This window comes from Ranitomeya variabilis, chromosome 4 (assembly GCF_051348905.1).
Source record: "Ranitomeya variabilis isolate aRanVar5 chromosome 4, aRanVar5.hap1, whole genome shotgun sequence".
NCBI classification, from domain to species: Eukaryota; Metazoa; Chordata; class Amphibia; order Anura; family Dendrobatidae; genus Ranitomeya; species Ranitomeya variabilis.
Genome location: NC_135235.1, coordinates 128,721,583 through 128,741,679, shown reverse-complemented (window position 1 = coordinate 128,741,679; position 20,097 = coordinate 128,721,583). Strand labels below are relative to the sequence as shown.

Here is a 20,097-nt window from a genome sequence, read left to right as displayed (position 1 = left end):
TATCTTAATGAGTCCACATTTCTTCCTCCACAACACCCAACACACACAGCTCTGGAATACATTCAATTGGTATCCCAATTATCCTTTCTAGTGTAAAAATTATACCCTTCCAATATCTTCTTATAATTCTACAATCCCAAATGAGATGCCAAAAATCCGCTCCCTCCTCCACGCATCTATGACATTCATCATTTACTCTTCTGCCGAATTTATGTTATCTACTCGGGGTTAAATAGGATTGGTGGAATATATATAATTGAATTAATTTGTTACTTGCAGCTGGAGACAACAACGTATGCGCTTGCAGTGCTTCATTCCACTGGTCATCAGTGATAGAGGGGATTAGGTGCCTCCATTTATCCTCCACAACCAGCTGGGTGGAAGCAATTTTGGAATTTAACAAAAAGGTATGCAGGGAGGAAATCACACCTGTAGGTCCTTGGGTTGACAATATTCCTATTAGTGGATATCTAGATATTCGCATTCTAGGAAGTGGGAATTGGTACATTATGGCATGTCACAGCTGCAAATAGCTATAAAAATCTCTATGAGGGATTCCAAATGTTATATGAAATTGTTCAAATGATAATAAAATTTGATTTTCAAAGATCTGATTGAGCGTTGTTATACCATTTTGTTTCCAGAAACTTGGGTCCTGTAAATTCTGGAGATTCGAAAATTCAGGATTATCCCATATCTGAATCTCCCTGACCTGATCAGAAAGCCAAACCTGCATTGCTAAACTATGTGCAAACAGCAGGCCCTGAGGTGGTCTGTATGAACCCTCCAATATTGGCCATGGTGTGCACCCCCAGAAAATGAATGAGATTGAGCCTCTGAGTTATTGAGTGGATTAACCAATATTTTAAGTATCGTAGTTGGCCAGCTAGATAATACAAAAAAAGGTCAGGCACCGCTTATCCACCCTGTCTTTTGGGCCTTTGTAGGGAACCAATGTTTACTTTAGGTCTAGATGAGCCCCATATAAACACTGCCATTAAGCTATGCATTTTCTTAAAGAAACCCTTGGGGACTTTAACTGATGTACGTTCCAACATATATAAACACTTTGGGAGGATTATCATTTAAAATTAGTCTAATTCTGCCCGCTACTGATAGGGGGAGTCGAGACCATATCTCAAACTTTTTTTCATCATATCCTCGAGGGGTATATATTGTCTCCAAAGTTTCTAATCAGATTTTGGTTAATTACAATGCCCAAATACTTACATTTTTGTACTACTTGTAAACCAATCACGGGTACTGTTATATTATCCACTATTAACATAACTACCGATTTACTTCAATTAATTTTAAGACCCGACAATTCTCCAAAGCAATTAATAAGGTCAATCGCTCTAGGAAGGAACTGTCCAATCTTATCTAGAAAGAGCACCAGATCATCAGCATATAATCCTACCTTATCCACGCTAGAATTTGTCAATTCCCTCCACCAAATGATCCTGTCTAATTTTAAGTGCAATTGGTCCAATTCGCAGTGCAGTCGGGATAGTAGGCAGCCCTGTTTGGTCCCCCTGCTCAGATTGAAATATTCCGACACCACGCTAGATGAAGGCACACCATCAATGGAGAATGATCTGATACTGCCCTAGGAAGGTACTCAATTTCACGTAGATCCGATAATACAGCACTATTTCCAAATGCATGATCAATTCTGGATGAACAGCGAGCGGCCGACGTGTAGCAGGAGAATTCTTTCTTAAAAGGATGCTGTTGTCTCCATAAAATTATTCCAGCCTATCTCCGCTATAAAAGCACCCAACACAGTAGTGTCTTGTCTGCCGGGCCTAGGATTTGCAGCACTCATTCTATCCAAATAAAGATTAAGAATCATATTGAAAATCTCCCAAGCATAATATCTTAGCATCAGGATATTGTGATACAAAAATCGCAGCCTGATGGAGTACATCCATTTTGGCCGGAGGAGGTTGTAAATATTAAAGGGAATATGTCACCCCAAAATTCGCCTATAAGCTAAGGCCACCGCCATCAGGGGCTTATCTACAGCATTCTGTAATGCTGTAGATATGCCCCCAATGTAACCTGAAAGGTAAGAAAAACAGGTTATATTATACTCACCCAGGGGCGGTCCTGGTTCGGTCCGGTCCGATGGGCGTCGTGGTCCGGGCCTCCCTTCTTCATACGATGTCGTTCTCTTCTTTTCTTCCTGCCGCTGCTCCTGCACAGGTGTACTTTGTCTTCCCTGTTGAGGGCAGAGCAAAGTACTGCAGTGCAAAGGCACCGGGAAAGGTCAGAGAGGCGCAGCGCCTGAGGGCAGATAAAGTATGCCTGCGCAGGAGCCGCGGCAGGGAGCAAAAAGGACGTCATCGTATGAAGATGGGAGGGGCCGGACTCGGACCGCAACGCCCATCGGACCGGACCGCATCGGGACCGCCCCGGACCGCATCGGGACCGCCCCTGGGTGAGTATAATCTAACTCGGCGGCTTATATACAGCATTACAGAATTTTGTAGATAAGCCCCTGATGCCAGTGGCCTTAGCTTATAGGCAAATTTTGGGGTGACAGATTCCTTTTAAGCAGTACGTAAAGGACCATATCTATAAATGCATTTAAAAAAATGAATCTACCTTCCGAGTCTTTCTTAATCGCTTGGACTGACCTCAACGACCTGTGCACCATTACAACCACTCCCCTGGAATAGGACGTATGTGTAGCATGCTTCTGCCATTGTATCAAAGGCTTATTTGTCCTGGATACAGTTTCTGGTGTCAAATGAGTCTCCTGAAAGCATATTATCTGCGCTTGCATTTTACGTATCTGAGAGAACACCATGTTTCGTTTCCTAGCACTCCCCAACCCTCTAATGTTCCACGACAGGAGTTTAAGTGATGCCATGTAGACTTAGTAGAAAATCTTTGCACAGGTTAGTACTTTTGGTCATTCAGCTCCATCAAATACAAACCATTCATGCCCAGTAAATGATAGATGCAATGCTGGGTCTTACCTGAGATTCCAATTAAACTAAGAATTATTGACCAACGGTGGCCACAAAAACAAATCAAGAGATGCCCATAAAGTTCTCCAAACTGAAGCATAGGCATAAGTGAACTCGTCATATTCTCCTCTATTTATCCGAACCACCAATAACAAGTATACCGGATTTAATGCATACCCATAAAGTAGCTCCCTCCACCCCCTCCTTCTCTTTTCTCACCATCCCTCCCCTCTGGAAAACATTACCAGAATTGTTGGCCGGATCACTCAGCTTTTGCCAAACCCATAGGGTAGCCGAGTTTTCGGACCAGAAAATGTGGCGCGAACGTTCGCAGAGATGAGCGCCCCACCACACTCTCATTTTGAGTTCTCAATAGTTTCCATTATCCATCCCAAGGAGCAGGAGCCCGGGTGTCTGTATACACAGGTCAAACATCCTATCATTCGAAAATATGTCACGACAGTCCCACAGGATAAAACATTCAGAGGGGGGGGGGGGGGGGGGAGATTCGAGAATATCTAATTAATAGTGATGAGCGAGTGTACTCGTTGCTCGGGTTTTCCCCAGCACGCTCAGGTGACCTCCGAGTATTTATGACTGTTTGGAGATTTAGTTTTCATCACGGCAGCTGAATGATTTACAGCTACTACCCAGCCTGAGTACATGTGGGGGTTGCCTGGATGCTAGGGAATCCCCACATGTAATCAAGCTGGCTAATAGCTGAAAATCCTTCAGCTGCCGCGATGAAAACTAAATCTCCGAACAGTCAGAAATACTCACCCGAGCAATGAGTACACTCGCTCATCACTACTAATTAACCAATATATTGACATTTCAACAAAGCTATATGGGAGCAAGCAGTGTTAGAAATATACGAAGTAACCATTTCAGTTACCTAACTTTGGTACGTACACTAGAATGAAATACGGGTACTGTGAAAGGTTTAGAACAAAGAGTATAAAGGTTTAGTCAGCAATCACCATCCGAAGTGTGATGTTCAGCGCACACCTTACAATGAATCTTTCAGCATTGACATGTATTATCATCACTACTTTTGGCGTCTTTCTCTCTTGGAGATCCATTCCTCTGTCTCCGCCGGGTTCTGAAAAACGATTACCTTATCACCATCCACCACTCTCAATCTAGCTGGGTAAGCCATTGAATAAATGACATTAAAGTTTTTCAGACGTCTTTTAACTGAAGCAAAAAAGGCTCTCCGTTTGTGTAAATCCGCCGAAAAGTCTGGGAACAACATCACAGTGGTATTTTCATATTTAATTATTTGGGCTTTTCTTGCCCAATTGCAGAATATAGTCTCTGTCCTTCCAGTTGAGGAATCTGGCGAGTAGAGGTCTAGGAGGAGCCCCCGGAGGATTCGGTTTTCCAGGCACCCGAGTCTCCCGCTCCACTGCATACGCAGCAGAGAAGGTGGCCTCCAGGAATAGATTGCACATCTATTTTTCCACAAAGTCACTAGGATTGTTCCCTTCTGCTCTCTCCGGCAATCCTATTATGTGAATATTGTTCCTCCTCAATCTATTCTCCAAATCATCATGTTTCTGGATTCACATTTCCAACTTTTGTTCTATGACTCTGAAACGCTCTGGCAAAGGTGGTTTTTGGTCCTCCAGATTTGAGATTCTATCCTCCACCTGTCTGACCTTCTCTCCCAGATTAGACATGTCATCACGGAGGAGACCCAACCAAGTCAGTCTTTACCTCTTCAATTTTTCCAGTCAGTGAGGCTGTGCTGCTCTGAATAGCGACCAGCAGTTGTGCGGAGACCTGTTTCAGGGTGGGTTCTGGATCCATATCCTCTGACTCCCGTAACAGTGATGTCTCCTCTTGATTTGATTTATTTAAGGAATTTTTAGTTCTTGTTGAGCTAGTCCCCCTGGCGTAGGTTTTCAACTTGTCAACTGCAGATTGTAGTTTATGAGGACTCCTAATGCGTCTCCAAGATATGTACGTAATCTGAGATGAACTTTTAGTACTAATTGTATAGTATGCCTTCGCAGAATAATTTGATGGTCCGGAAATTAATTTCAAACGGGCTGCAAAGTCATATCTCTGTTCAATTTCAGTGGTATATACTCATGTGCAACCAGCACAATACATATAAAGAACACAGGATGGCAGCAGAGAGCTGTGATTTGCAAGTTCACTAGCTCTTCACACACTGGCCACAAGTTTCAGCTTGCATTAGCAAACAGCAGGGGAAGGGGAGAGGATGTTCACCCTCTGCAGAACACAAACCCAAAGGCTATGTGCACACGTTGTGGATTTGCTTGTGGAATTTTCTGTGCGGATTCTGCATCTCTTGGCAGAAAACACAGGTCAAAATCTGTGTGTTTTTTATGCGGATCTGGTGTGTTTTAGTTGTGGATTGTGTGTGGATTTCATGCGTTTTTACCCCTGAGGATTTCTATTGTGGAATCGGTGCAGAAACGCTGCAGATCCGCACAAAGAATTCACATGCTCCTTCTTTTAATCCACTGCGTTTTCCATGCAGAATTTTCCGCACCATTAGCACAGCATTTTTTTTCCCATTGATTTACATTGTACTGTTAATCACTTGCAGACCTGCAGCGTTTCTGCGTGGAAAAAAACGCTGCGGATCCGCAGGAAATCTGCGACGTGTGCACATAGCCAAAATCCCCGCTGCAGACAGGCACACCAATCTTTCCAGCCGTTGCAGAACCCCAGGCCTGCGCCTCCACAGCACTCCACCAACTTCACCACCTCACCCACGTGTTGAGGGCTCCCAAGATGGCTGCCGTCCCTCAGCTCTGTTCCCGCCACTGGTGCTCCACAACTTCAGGGGATCTGGACCCAGCGCTCAACCTCCAGATGCTCACTTCAGCCCCTCCGCTTTCTTCTACTCACCGAGAAGTCCATCTGCAGGTGAGTTATCAGTCGTGCAGAGCTGATGGCTGCCGGCTTCCAGCACGCCCAGCGCGCCGCTGCCACAACTCTGCAGGCGCTCTGTATCTCAGGACAAATGCGGTGTCAACTTCTCCCAGTGGTTCTCCGGTGTGTCCTCTCACCACTCCCAGCCTCCAACGCTCCATTTAGTGGGCTGGAGTCCGATGTTTGTGCCGTTACCGGCAGGAGCCCAGTGGCATGCAACCTCTCTCCTCAGCGTCTTGGCCCCTCCCCCCAACACACAATCTTGGTGGTAAAAATGTAATCTATTTTAATCTTCACTGCAAATGGTATAAAAGTCTGTGACACACGTGTGGCGTCAATACAATCACTGCACCCCTAGATGAATTCATTGAGCGGTTTAGTTTGTAAAATGGGGTCACTTGTGGGGTGTTCTGCTGTGTTGGCACCTCAGGGCCTCTACCAATGTAACATGGCACCCTCAAACCAGTGCAGCAAAATCTGCACTGTAATATGGCGTTTCTTTCCTCCTCAGCTTTGCTCTGTGCCTCAAAAGTAGTTTTCGATGACATATGGTGTATCGATAAACTCAGGAGAAGTTGCTTGACAAATTTTGGGGTCCATTTTCTCCTGTTACCCTTGTGATAATACAAAATTTGGAGATAAAAAAGATTTTGCGGGAAAATTTTATTTTCTTTTTAATTTTCACAGCTCTACGTTATAAAGGTTTGTGAAGCACCTGTGGGTTCAAGGTTCTTAATACAAAATCTAGATAAGTTCCCTAAGGGGTCTAGTTTACAAAATGGGGTCACTTGTTGGGGGTTTCCACTGTTCAGGCACATCAGGGGCTCTCCAAACATGACATGGCATCTGCTAATCATGCCAGCAAATTTTACATTCAAAAAGTGAAGTGGCGCTCCTTCCCTTCCGAGCCCTGCCGTGTGCCCAAACAGTAGATTTCTCCCACATATGGGGTATCGGCATGCTCCTGTGAAATTGCACAACAAATTGTATGGTCCATTTTCCCCTGTTACCCTTGCGAAAGTAAAAAAAAAAAAAAAAAAAAAGGGTCTAAAGGAAAATTTTTGTGAAAGAAAAGTGAATGGTTACTTTTTTCCTTCCACATTCCAAAAATTCCTGTGAAGCACCTGAAGGGTTAATAAACTTCTTGATTGTAGTTTTGCGTACCTTGGGGGGTGCAGTTTTAAGAATGGTGTCACTTTGGGGTATTTTCTGTCATATAGGCCCCTGAAAGTCACTTCAAATGAGATGTGGTCCCTAAAAAAAAAGAAATCGCTGGTCAACTTTTAACCATTATAACTTCCTAGCCCAAAAAAGTTTTCATAAATTGTGCTGATGTAAAGTCGACATGTGGGAAATGTTATTTATTAACTATTTTGTGCGAAATGACTCTGATTTAAGGGCATAAAATATTAAAAGTTTGAAAATTGCCAAATTTTTGAGAAAAAATAAGCACAAGTCATATCAAACAAATTTTACCACTATCATGAAGTAGAGTATGTTACGAGAAAACAATCTCCGAATCAGTGGGATCCATTGAAGCGTTCCAGAGTCATGATCTCGTAGGTTTTCGCATCTTACTGAACAGTCGCACATCACTCCCCGTCTTCTCGCCTTCCTGCTTGCCAGGGAGCGGTGGGCTCCTGATTGGCAATTTGGACCAGCAGTATCGTTGCGCCGCTGGCCTAAATTTTTTAATAAAAACAAACAAATAAATGAGCCGGACTATAAGCTGGCATACATGCATAGTGTAAGAGCATGTACACATACATATACTAGCGATGGCCATTTCACCGACAAAACCTAAGAGAAAAAACAAAATGAGCATATACCCTACAGCAAGTGAATAACAATAGTACATGTAAATAACTTGGGGTACTTGCTTAACCATATTTTGATTAAAAAAAAGCATAAAAGTCACCTCACCACGACAAGGGGTACCCACCGGGACGGTCCCAACCTGTCTAGTATTAAAGCCTTACCAAGTGTCATACGATGTCAATGTGAATAATTGCTGAGCAGGACAGGGCCCCATCTGAGACACCCATCCATGCTTTTTTGATCAAAATAATGTTAACTAAGTACCCTGTGCTAGAGATGTACTATTACTATTTACTTGCTGTACGGTATATGCTCTTTTTTTTTCCTTGGGTTTCGATTTGTAATGAGTACATTGCAGAGTTGTTTGTTTTTATAAACATTTTGCAGTTTTACATTCCCTCCCTTTAATATGGAGTAACAAATGATTGTCTTTCCTCTGCTGTTTTCTACCTCTGCAGTGATGTAAATTCTATGTATCTATCATCTACTGAACCTCCTGCGGCAGCAGAATGGGCCTGCCTCCTGCGCCCTCTAAGAGGAAGGGAACCAGAAGGCATATGGAATCTTCTGTCTATTGTTCGGGAGATGTTCAAGAGGCGAGATACGAATGCAGCACCCTTACTGGAGATCCTCACTGAACAGTGTCTGACTTACGAACAGGTATGACTTTGTAAATTCTCTGTGAAGGGAGTCAATTTATTAAAAAATTCTGCAATGTCTGAACATAGCCTAAATAGGAAGGTAACCACTGCAGACAATTGGCAGCCGCTAGTTCACCTAAGCTGCCGTCTAACATTCCCACCACCATCCAAAGAGGAAGCCATAAGACCGGGAGGGAAAAGCAGCAGTGGTACAAAGGAGTGCTGCGAGTCCAGTAGGTAAGTATTAAAGTTGAGCAAAAAGATTTGCCGGACCTTGGTCAAGATGTCGTTAGTCCGAGGCCACCTACTTCCTGCCAGCATCTCCTATTCATTCCTCTTCTGATTAGTAGGCCTGTTGCAACATCATGATTGCGGTTTGGCGCATGTATGACCTAGCGCTGGCCTAATGCAAACTGACGTCGGGGATGCTGGCAGGTACCAAGTGGTTCACATCCCCACATTTTTACTGACATAAACCAAACCCCCTTTTACAAACCATGCTTCCATTTCATGCCCTTAACACGGCCTAAGAATCGCACAAAATAAATTGAGCAAAAATAATAGATAAATATAGTTCTGTATACAAGTTATCACTGCAGCTTCGGATGTGACTGGAGTATAACTCCTGATATAATGGCAGAATAGTGACTGCAGCTCTCAATGTGACTGGAACACAGGAGACGATGTAACAGAAGAATAGTAACTGCAGTTCTGTTTGTGACTGGAGTAGGAGAAATGATCTGATGCATAATAGTGGCTGGCGTAAGACACATGATATAATGGCAAAATCGTGACTGCAGCACGAGATGGGAGTATAAGACCTGATATACGAGTAGAATAGTGCATGCAGCTGGATAATTGCCAATAATTTCCATCTGTTTATTCCATTTGTACAACAGCATGTGAAATTGATTGTCCGTGTTGCTTCCTAAGTGGACAGTTTGATTTCACAGAAGTCTGATTTACTTGGAGTTATATTCTGTTGTTTAAGTGTTCCCTTTATTTTTTTGAGCAGTGTATTAAAGTAGTTGTCCAAATCAGAAAATCTTGGCCTCCGGTTTGCTCTTTGTTACTTAAAAAAACCCAAAACAAAACACCAGACCACTCTTAACTGATCATACCACGTGTGCACTGCTGAGTGTCCGCCACTGCTCCTGGTGTCTGTTAATGGCTGCAGCGCTGACGTCATGTCCATTTACACAAGTAGAACTGCCGAGGTCAATAATTGGCTGGTGTGCTGATGCCAATATCAAGACACCAGGATCAGACGGACCAATATCAGACTAGTCACCGGACCTGGTGCTGCCAGGGACCAAGATTTTTTTGAACGGCAACAACCCCTTTAATAGGTAGATGCTTAGTAACTTATGAAGAGGTTGGATGGAGGGGGGTGTACAGAAAGTGCGTTGTGATTTGTTTCTGTTAGCTAACATAGTTCTGGTTTGTTTCTACAGATAACTGGTTGGTGGTACAATGTGCGGACATCAGCATCTCACAGCAGTGCTAGTGGCCATACAGGTCGCAGTAACGGACAGTCAGAGGTTGCTGCTCATGCATGTGCTAGTATGTGTGATGAGATGGTCGTCCTGTGGAGATTGGCCGTTTTAGATCCTACAATTAGCCCTCATAGGTAATTGGCACTTACACAGCTTGTCTTTCTTCTTACAGGTTTCATTAATTTATATAATTAATTTTTTTCTTCTCTTTTGTTTTTGCACATTTGATGTATATCAGACGACGGGACCTCTGCGCTCAGTTACGTCAGTGGCAGCTAAAAGTCATTGAGAATGTCAAGAGGGGCCAGCATAAAAAGTCTTTAGACAAACTCTTCCAAGGCTTTAAACCAGCAGTAGAAGCATGCTACTTCAATTGGGAAGAGGCGTACCCCATTTCAGGAATCACTTATTGCAGCACTGACAAGAAGAACTCGTTCTGTTGGGTCAAAGCTTTTCAACAGAGAACCTGCCGCTTGCAGTGCTCTGAGGCCGTCTGTGAAGGTGGACGTGCACAAGGCCATGAAAGCTGCCTGCTTTTTGGTGATCGATCACGTCCTTCTTCGCAGGAATTGTCTGTACGTCCTAAGGAACTTGTGGGCAAAAGGAAAGTGACATCTGAAGTGCCTCAAAGAGTTCTGAGGAGACTTTCTACAGAGGGAGGTGACAAAGCGATTTATAAATCTACAGTCAACAAAACGAAGATACCAGCAAGTAAATGTCTGGCCAACAAGCACAGTGGCAAGCGCAGGATGAGTAGTGAAGACAGCTCTCTAGAACCAGACATGGCTGAGATGAGTCTTGATGACAGTAGCATGGCACTTGGAGCTGAAGCCAGTAATACTTTCAGCTTTATTGAATCACCTCTCAGTAGAAGATACAGGGATAACTTTGAGGACGAGGGAGGCGTTTACTACTCCGAAAACCTAGAATCTTCTGTTGTTGTCAGTACAGCTATTCCTAAACCTGAGGCTGACGCACTAGTAGAGTCATCTGCTGCTAGTGGCAGTGGAGAAGGCGATCAAGTTGTTGCAGATGATGACGAGAGAAAAGTCCAAAAGACAGATGTCGTGGTGGCAGAGGTTGGAGCAATAGGTGGGGGTGAAGGAGACAGCAAAGTAGCAGAGGAAGCCAAGAGCTGTGAAAAGGGCGAGGAAGATGATGACTATCACGCCTACTACTTAAACCCACAAGAGGCAGCTAAACATGAAGATGAGAAAGCGGAAGAAGGAACAGAAGAACAGGATATATTTTCAGGAATAAAACCTCTGGATCAGGAGAACAGAATGGAGGTGATAAAATGTTTAGAATGTTTATTTAGAAAACCATGTACCATTTTCTTTCCACTTTACACATATTTCCTATCCCATTAAAAAAAAATTAAGTTTGTGGTATAACGTAAAAAAAAGTGGAATAGTAAAAAAAGTGGAATAGTTCACAGAATATGAATACTTTTTCCTCGCACTGTATATGCTGTGTATACAGAGATTGGAAATGCAGAGTTGGTAATAAGCTGCCTCTGCCTTCTCTGTATTGAGTCTGGTTGTGTCTGACTGCCAACTGCTGTATTTATTTATGTATTTTACTCACTTATAGAGCGCCATTAATTCCACAGCACTTTACATGCATTATCGGCATCACGCATTGTTTCTTTACAAAGTCACTGCAAACTAGAGCGTGAACAACCTGAAGGTTTATAATCTTTGGGTAGTTCAGGAGTAGTTAAAAGCCAATAAACCAACACAAACAATTTAACCCATTGTGCTTTACTTTAGTATGGGGAATATCATTTTGTGCATTCGTTGAGAACCACCCCATAGACCCAGGCAGTGCATTCTAGCCTTCTCCACTTGTTGAACTCTGTTCATTGTATAGTATGAAGAGGAATCAAATTTTATTTCTTAAAAAGATATAATTAGCTTAATTTAATTATCATTTTCTTCCAGGTATTGTTTGCGTGCGCTGAGGCTCTGTATGCTCATGGGTACAGTACTGAAGCATGCCGTCTTACAGTGGAACTAGCACAGGATCTTTTGGCTAATCCACCGGACCTCAAGGTTGAGCAACCCCCCACCAAGGTGAGAAACACTGACACGTCTGATGTCAGTAGGAAATGGCGGGATATTACTAGGATTAGCCAGAGCCCCTGTGATCGGGATGTGAAAGCATTTCCTAATTATATGCCGTAACATCTTAGGTTGGAATACTCTTTCAGTTGTGTTACTGAGCACGTCTCCATCAGCAGTAGTCTATTTCAGAACCTCATTTCAGATGGGGTCACTCATTTGCTCAAGTGACTGACATTTTTGGCAATTTCTGTGTGCATTTGGGAGTCTCATTTGTAAACCTAGAATATATAACTAGCATTTTTGGGAGCAGAGTGTATGTGTGATTATTTTGTTCTGCTCAGATCCCAAGACACTTCTGTTTTATTTAAAACCGTAAAGAGCAAGGCTGGCAAACATCTGGAGTCATAAGTTGTCCCGCTTGTTGGTTTTATTATATTTTATATAGATTTAGTATTTTGTTAGCTGCCTAAAGGTCTTCTCATTTGCTTCTAAGAGTCACATGTTCAGGCAGAAAATTAAATTGGTGTTTCTTTAAAATTATTGTAACAAGAAAACCACTTGTTAAATTTTTGTTTTATTAAACAGGGTAAAAAAAACAAAGTTTCTACTAGTAAGCAGACGTGGATAGCAACAAACACATTGTCCAAAGCCGCTTTCCTCCTAACTGTGCTGAGCGAGCGGCAGGAGTACCACAACCTGGCCTTCTGCATTGGAATGTTTGCCCTGGAGCTTCAGAGACCCCCAGCTTCCACCAAGGCGTTAGAGGTAACCAGTGTGTCCCAATGGTCAGGGAATAAGCAAATACAATCACCACCTTAATTTAGCATGAATTTCTGCCTGTAATTGGGAGCTACTATAAAGAATAGGTGTGATATATGTGAATATTGGTGTTTCTTTTATCCGTTTTCTATAGAAATAGGGCTGACTCCCCTGCAATTGCACTTTAGCCCTTCCAGCCACAGGTTGTGTCTGTTTTCTATGGAAGGCTATACTCTACTGATTACTATAAGGGATATTTAAGGCGGGAAATTCTCATAACCCTTTCTATATTGATAGACTACTGCAGGGCCGGACTGGCCATTTGGCAATTCTGGCAAATGCCAGAAGGGCCTGTCTGGTTGTGGGCTGCCTTGTCTGCAACATTGTTAACAGAATCAGTGTTCTCAATACACCCATACTGCTAAGAATTGTGATGGAGCACAAAGTCGCTGACTCCATCACTTACTACAGCAGGCCACCAGTATCATTAGTATATTGGTCTTGTAGTAAATCTTACTTTCCTCCATCCAGTTACTGTAAATATTAGTAATATATTCCATCTGGTGCTTGGGGACGGGGACAACATGGGCCTGTGTGATTTCAAATGCCAGGGCTAAATTTCAGTCCCAGTCCGTACCTGGACTACTGTGATTAATGCTGAAAAAGCAAGCTTCATGTAAATGTCCTCTTTATGCAGCATACAAGCTTTCATATGATTGTGACGATTTATATAACACGATAGATGAGACAAAACTTTTCAGGTTAATTTTTTCCCTTTAAATCTGTCCTTTATTCTTTCTAATTATAATCATTTTTGTTTATGAAATATATGATTGTTACTCATTGTATTAATTTGATACACATTTACACTTCTTACCAGCAGATATCATGAGGCACACATGTATTTTTTTTCTACAAGATGGAAGATATATGGAAAAATGATTATTGCTTATAAAACAAAGCTGTAATAAACAGCTGTTGATAAACCAAGGACCCGACTGACTTAGTCCAAGAGTCCTTTACATGCACCACTGGCAGCTCCGTGTGGACTTAGTCAGACCCCCCCACAAGGTCCGAAGTCATAGAAAATCCACGATGCCAGGGCACCAGAACAAATGGGGATAAAACATAACCTTTAATCCATTATTCCATCCTTAACCCCTTCACCCTGAAGCCTGCTTTCACCTTCCTGACCAGGCCAAGTTTTACAATTCTGACCACTGTCACTTTGAGGTCATAGCTCTGGAACGCTTCAATGGATCCCACTGATTGTCACTGTTTTCTCGTGAGATATTGTACTTTATGATAGTGGTAACATGTCTTTGATATGACTTGTGTTTATTTGTGATAAAAATGGAAATTTGTAAAAAAAAAAAAAAATTTCACAATTTTCAAACTTTTAATTTTTATGCTCTTAAGTCAGAGCGATATGTCACACAAATAGTTAATAAATAACATTTCCCACATGTCTACTTTACATCAGCACAATTTTTGAAACATAATTTTTTTTCTGTTAGGAAGTTAAAAGGGTTAAAAGTTTATCAGCAATTTCTCATTTTTACAGCCACATTTTCAAAGCCATTTTTTTAGGGACCACCTCACATGTGAAGTGACTTTGAGGGGCTTGCCTTATATGACAGAAAATACAAAAAAAAGTGACAGAATTCTAAAAACTGCACACCTCAAGGTGCGCAAAACCACATTCAAGAAGTTTATTAACCCTTCAGGTGCTTCACAGGAATTTTTGAAACGTGGAAGGAAAAAAATGAACATTTTTGTGAAAGAAAAGTACTGTATATACTTGAGTATAAGAATTCCCGAGTGTAAGCCGAGGCACCTAATTTTGCCACGGAAAACTGGGTAAGCTTATTGACTCCAGTATAAGCCGGGTACGCATTGTCCCCTCATCCCTGTCCTGCTCCGTGTGGCTCCCCCCGTCCTGTCCTCTGTGTGGCTCCCCTGGTCCCCTCATTGTATGCGTGGCTCCCCCGGTCCCCTCGTATGCGTGGCTTCCCCATCCTCCTCGTCATATGCGTGGCTCCCCCATCCTCCCCCAACCTCTGCGTGGCTCCCCCGTCCTCCCCCATCATATGCGTGGCTCCCCTTCCTCCCCCGTCATATGCATGGCTCCCCTTCCTCCCCCGTCATATGCATGGCTCCTCCGTCCTCCCCCGCAATATGCGTGGCTCTCCCGGTCCCCTCATTGTATGCGTGGCTCCCCCGTCCTATGCTTGGCTCCCCCGTCCTATGCTTGGCTCCCCCGTCCTATGCATGGCTCCCCCGTCATACTCGCCCTCCTCGGTCCGTTGCATCTCCGTTGTCCTGGCGTGGCACTGGCAGCTCTCCTGTGCTGAGCGATCACGTGGTACTGCCCATTAAGGCAATTAATATGCGCTCAACGCCTATGGGAGTGGAGACGCGTACATGTTCATTACCGTAATGAGTGAGTGGTACCGTGTGATCGCTCAACACAGGAAGAGCTGCTGTGCCAGGACAACGGAGATTCAGGGACGTTCAGCGACACACCGAGGTGGGTGAGTATGATGTCACAGCAGCCGCCTCCTGCCGCTGCTCCCCTCCCCTGCTGACTTTCTGGGACAATGACTCGCGTACAAGCCGAGGGGGCATTTTCAGCATAAAAAAATGTGCTGAAAATCTCGGCTTATACACGAGTATATACAGTAAATGCTTCTTTAGACCTAATTTTTTTTTTTACTTTTGCAAGGGTATCGGGAGAAAATGGACCATACAATTTGTTGTGCAATTTGTCATGAGCATGCCTATACCCGATATGTGGGGGAAATCTACTGATGGGTGCACGGCTGGGCTCGGAAGGGAAGGAGGGTCATTTCACTTTTTGAATGTAAAATTTGCTCGCATAATTAGCAAACGCCATGTCATGTTTGGAAATCCCCTGATGTGCCTGAACAGAGGAAACCCCCCCAACAAGTGACACCATTTTCTCCTTCGCCACATTGGGGGACACAGGACCATGGGTGTTATGCTGCTGTCACTAGGAGGCTGACACTAAGTTGAGACAAAAAGAGTTAGCTCCTCCCCTGCAGTATACACCCTCATGCTGGCTTCCAGAGAACCCAGTTCAAGCGTAGTGTCCGTAGGAGGCACACTGGATTTAAGGCCATGTGCACACGTTCAGTATTTTTTGCGTTTTTTTTTGCGTTTTTTCGCTATAAAAACGTGATAAAAACGCGAAAAAAACGCTAACATATGCCTCCCATTATTTTCAGGGTATTCCGCATTTTTTGTGCAAATGTTGCATTATTTTCCGCGAAAAAATCGCATAGCGGAAAAAAAAGCAACATGTTCATTAAATTTGCGGAATTGCGGGGTTCCGCACACCTAGGAATGCATTGATCTGCTTACTTCCTGCACGGGGCTGTGCACACCATGCGGGAAGTAAGCAGATTATGCGCGGTTGGTACCCAGGGTGGAGGAGAGGAGACTCTCCTCCACGGACTGGGCACCATATAATTGGTAAAAAAAAAAGAATTAAAATAAAAAATAGTGATATACTCACCTTCTGATGGCCCCGGAGTCTTCCCGCCTCTCAGGTGCATGCTGCCGCTTCGGTTCCTATAGCTGGTGTGTGGTGAAGGACCTGCGATGACGTCGCGGTCTTGTGATTGGTCGCGAGACCGGTCATGTGACCGCGACGTCATCGAAGGTCCTGCACACACACATCATCTATAGGAACGGACGCCGCTGTGGAGATCGGCTGCCTGCAGGTGAGTATAACCATTTTTTTAATTTTTTTTATTACTTTTAAACATTCTATCTTTTACTATTGATGCTGCATAGGCTGCATCTATAGTAAAAAGTTGGTCACACTTGTCAAACACTATGTTTGACAAGTGTGACCAACCTGTCAGTCAGTTTTCCAAGCGATGCTACAGATCGCTTGGAAAACTTTAGCATTCTGCAAGCTAATTTCGCTTGCAAAATGCTAAAAAAACGTGAAAAAAACGGGAAAAAAACGCAAAAAAAAAAAAAAATGCGGATTTCTTGCAGAAAATTTCCGGTTTTCTTCAGGAAATTTCTGCAAGAAATCCTGACGTGTGCACATACCCTAAACCTTCTTTTCTGGACGAAGGGGCGACGGATTCTTTCATGTTCCGATCTCCCCGAACCTACAACAGGCGAGCACGGGAGTTTTACCTCTCCGTATCCTCTCCTGCGACGTGGGATGCCACTGCCTGAGCTGACCTTTTTTGGGCGACGGGCCCCTTCAAGGGCACTGATCTCCCCCCTATTTTACAGACGAGCACTGGTGTGTTACCTCCAGTATCCTCTTCTGCAGCCAGGCCTTTTTTGCCGGACATCTGCCCTGCCCACCAGGTCTCACCCTCGGTTGTTCAGAGGCACTCTTCCACTGTGGCGTCCGTGCAGCCCCCACTGCATCACCACTGAAAAAGCGGATGATGGAAGGAGGCGGACGGTTCCTCTCAACCCCCCTTTCATGGGGATGGTGGATGGAGGCTCCCCCAACCCTGCACCTTCCCATTTATCCCGGGCACCTTCATTGTGGTAAGTGCACTAGGGGTCGGTTTTTTCTGGCGGTCAAATGTTTTTTTTGGGGCTCCATAGCGGCAGGAATCTCCCCTTAGCGCCGCGATTCTTTTCCCTGCGGTCTGCGGGTGCGCGCCGGCCGAGGCCAGAAATTTAGTCCCCGGCTTCGGCCTTGTGTAGGCCGCATTCCGGTAGGCTCCGCCCACCTCACGCATCATTTCTGCGGCTCCGCCCCACGCTTCTGGCGCTTCTCGCTCCCTGCGAGACTACCCACAGACTCTCAGCATCCATCTTCCTTCGGCAGCATGCAGCGCCGGCCGGCTTCCCTCTCTCCACGGATGTTTTCTTCTCCCACTCAGGGGCACAGGACCTGGTAAGGAGACGGCACTAACTGCTTCCCTGCAGCGTTACCCCTCAGCTTCCACCTAGCAGCTTTTCATTACATTGGGGGTACAACATGTCCCAGTCAAGGGGTAAAAAGTCCACTAAGGTACATACAACCTATTTCTCTGCATGTACCACCTGCCAGGCTCCTCTCCCTCGGCCTCAAAGCTCCCCCTTCTGCCCTGCCTGTGATGCCCAATGTGCCCAGGAGCCCTCTGCCGCCCCCTGAGTGGGCCACGTCACTGTCACAATCCATGGCTTCGCTAGTCAAAGCGATTGAATCCCTTCATGACCCCCCTGGGTTAAAAGACCCCTCTATAACAGGGGAATCATCGGCCAGCAGGGGCCGCTCTCACCTGAAGGAGGTTCGAACATCCAAAAAACGGATCTGCACTACCTCTCCTGAGCATTCACCACGCCATTCAGTCTCGAGTAGCTCCACTTCTCGCTCACCCTCCCCAGGGTCTCGAAGCGATCATGATTCTTGAGTATGAGTCTGAGGCGTCCATGGACCCGGATTCTCTGGAGTTCCAATCAACTGTTGACTCCCTCATTGAGGCTGTCAATCATGCGCTAAAGGTTAATGATGACACTAATTCAGCTCCGGATCACGCAGTCTCCTTCACGAGAACCAAGCGATCCCATAAGGTGTTCGACTCCCATCCGGATTTCCTAGAGATAGTTCGGCGGCACAGGGAGCGACCGGATAAACGCTTTATGGGGAAAAAGATCCTGGAATCAAAGTATCCCTTTTCCGCAGATCTGGTCAAGGATTGGACGGAACCACCGCTGGTAGATCCTCCGGTATCGCGTTTGGCTACCAAAATGCTGTTATCAGTACCTGACGGGGCTTCAATCAAAAATCCCACAGAACGCCAGTTAGATTCTCTGGCGCGCTCAGTGTATGAAGCCTCAGGTTCCTCCCTATCTCCTTCCTTCGCTGCGGCATGGGTCTCCAAAGCAATGGTTTTCTGGGCAGATGCTCTTGCAAATTCCATTCAAGACCAGGTTCTTCCGTCTGAGGCGACGGACCTCGCCAAACAAATTGCTATGGCTGCAGATTGTGATGTACGCATCATTAGACGCAGCAGACTGTGCGGCAACCGCGGCTTCAAACGCCTTCACCACCAGGAGGGCTATTTGGCTTAGAGAGTGGCGTGCGGATTCCTCCTCAAAAAAGTCTCTGATTTCTATTCCCTTTCAGGGCGGATGCCTGTTTGGAGAAAAATTGGACCAACTTATTTCCGATGCTACAGGGGGAAAAGGCAAGTTCATCCCTCAACACAGGCCAAAGCTGCTTTTCAGCGCCAACAGCATTTTCGTTTTCGCCCCTTTCGCAGTGGCCTTTTCTGGTCCAAATCCACAGCATCGTCCAGATCAGAACGATCTACATGCACAGACAGAGACTCTCGGCCTTCTTACAGACCGAATCAGTCCTGGCGAGGAAAACCTAGACAACCCAGAACCAGAGGTTCTAGGCCTTCCAGATTCCCTTCACAATGACTCGGGGAGAATTCCAGTCGACACCACCGAGGTAGGCGGACGCCTGCTTCTTTTTCGACACGTCTGGCTTTCCGTCATCCACGACGAATGGGTCAGAGACCTGGTGTCTTCTGGTTACAAAATAGAATTCTCCGCCTCCCCTCCAGCTCGGTTTTTTCCCTCTCGTCTCCCAAGTTCGGGAGCTCAGTCTCGCGCTCTTCACTGCGCCATTGAATTCTTCTGCCAAAACGGAGTCATCGTTCCGGTTCCGGAACGCGAGAGATTCAGAGGTTTTCACTCAAACCTCTTCGTCGTGCCAAAAAAGGACGGGACGGTGCGCCCCATTTTGGACTTGAAGCTCCTAAACAAGCACGTAAAGGTGCGGCACTTCCGGATGGAATCCCTCCGGTCGGTCAACTCCTCGATGGAGAGAGGCGAGTTCCTAGCATCAATAGACATCAAAGATGCTTATCTTCACATCCCAATCTTCCCACCACATCAGAAGTTCCTCCATTTTGCCATCCAAGAGGACCACTTTCAATTCACGGCCTTACCCTTCGGCCTTGCCACCGCGCCCAGGGTATTCACGAAGGTCATGGCGGCTGTCATGGCCATTCTACACTCCCAGGGAGTGGTTGTGTTGCCATACTTAATGACCTTCTGATCAAAGGTCCATCTTTTCATGCCTGTGAAGCAAGTGTCCACATTACGTTGGATTCCCTTTCGCGCCTGGGCTGGTTAATCAACTTGGACAAGTCCTCCCCTGTTCCAGCTCGAAGGTTCTCTTTCCTAGGCATGATCCTGGACACGTCCAAGGGGCTGGTCTTACTTCCTCGGTCCAAGGCCCAAGCGCTTCAGCAGGGAGCCCGGACAATCTGTCACCCTTGTCCACAGTCCATTCGGTTTGCCATGAAGATCCTGGGGAAGATGGTGGCCGCAATGGAAGCGATTCCCTTCGCCCCCAACTGCATCTCCGTCCCTTACAACAAGCTCTACTGGACAATTGGGACAGGAGTCCCTTAACCCTCAACCGGCC

General features: G+C 45.2%; 1 protein-coding gene across 4 annotated transcripts in view; it reads left to right on the top strand.

Annotated features, from left to right (window-relative positions):
• The window catches only part of ZSWIM8 (zinc finger SWIM-type containing 8), a 179,366-nt gene that overhangs the window by 114,715 nt on the left and 44,554 nt on the right, over nucleotides 1-20,097 (top strand). For all 4 annotated transcript variants that reach the window (XM_077259241.1, XM_077259243.1, XM_077259245.1 and 1 more), the window contains 5 exons: nucleotides 8,165-8,366; nucleotides 9,802-9,977; nucleotides 10,082-11,132; nucleotides 11,787-11,918; nucleotides 12,495-12,674. In XM_077259241.1, the coding sequence (XP_077115356.1) occupies nucleotides 8,165-8,366; nucleotides 9,802-9,977; nucleotides 10,082-11,132; nucleotides 11,787-11,918; nucleotides 12,495-12,674 (1,741 nt within the window). The remainder of the gene's footprint in view (nucleotides 1-8,164; nucleotides 8,367-9,801; nucleotides 9,978-10,081; nucleotides 11,133-11,786; nucleotides 11,919-12,494; nucleotides 12,675-20,097) is intronic.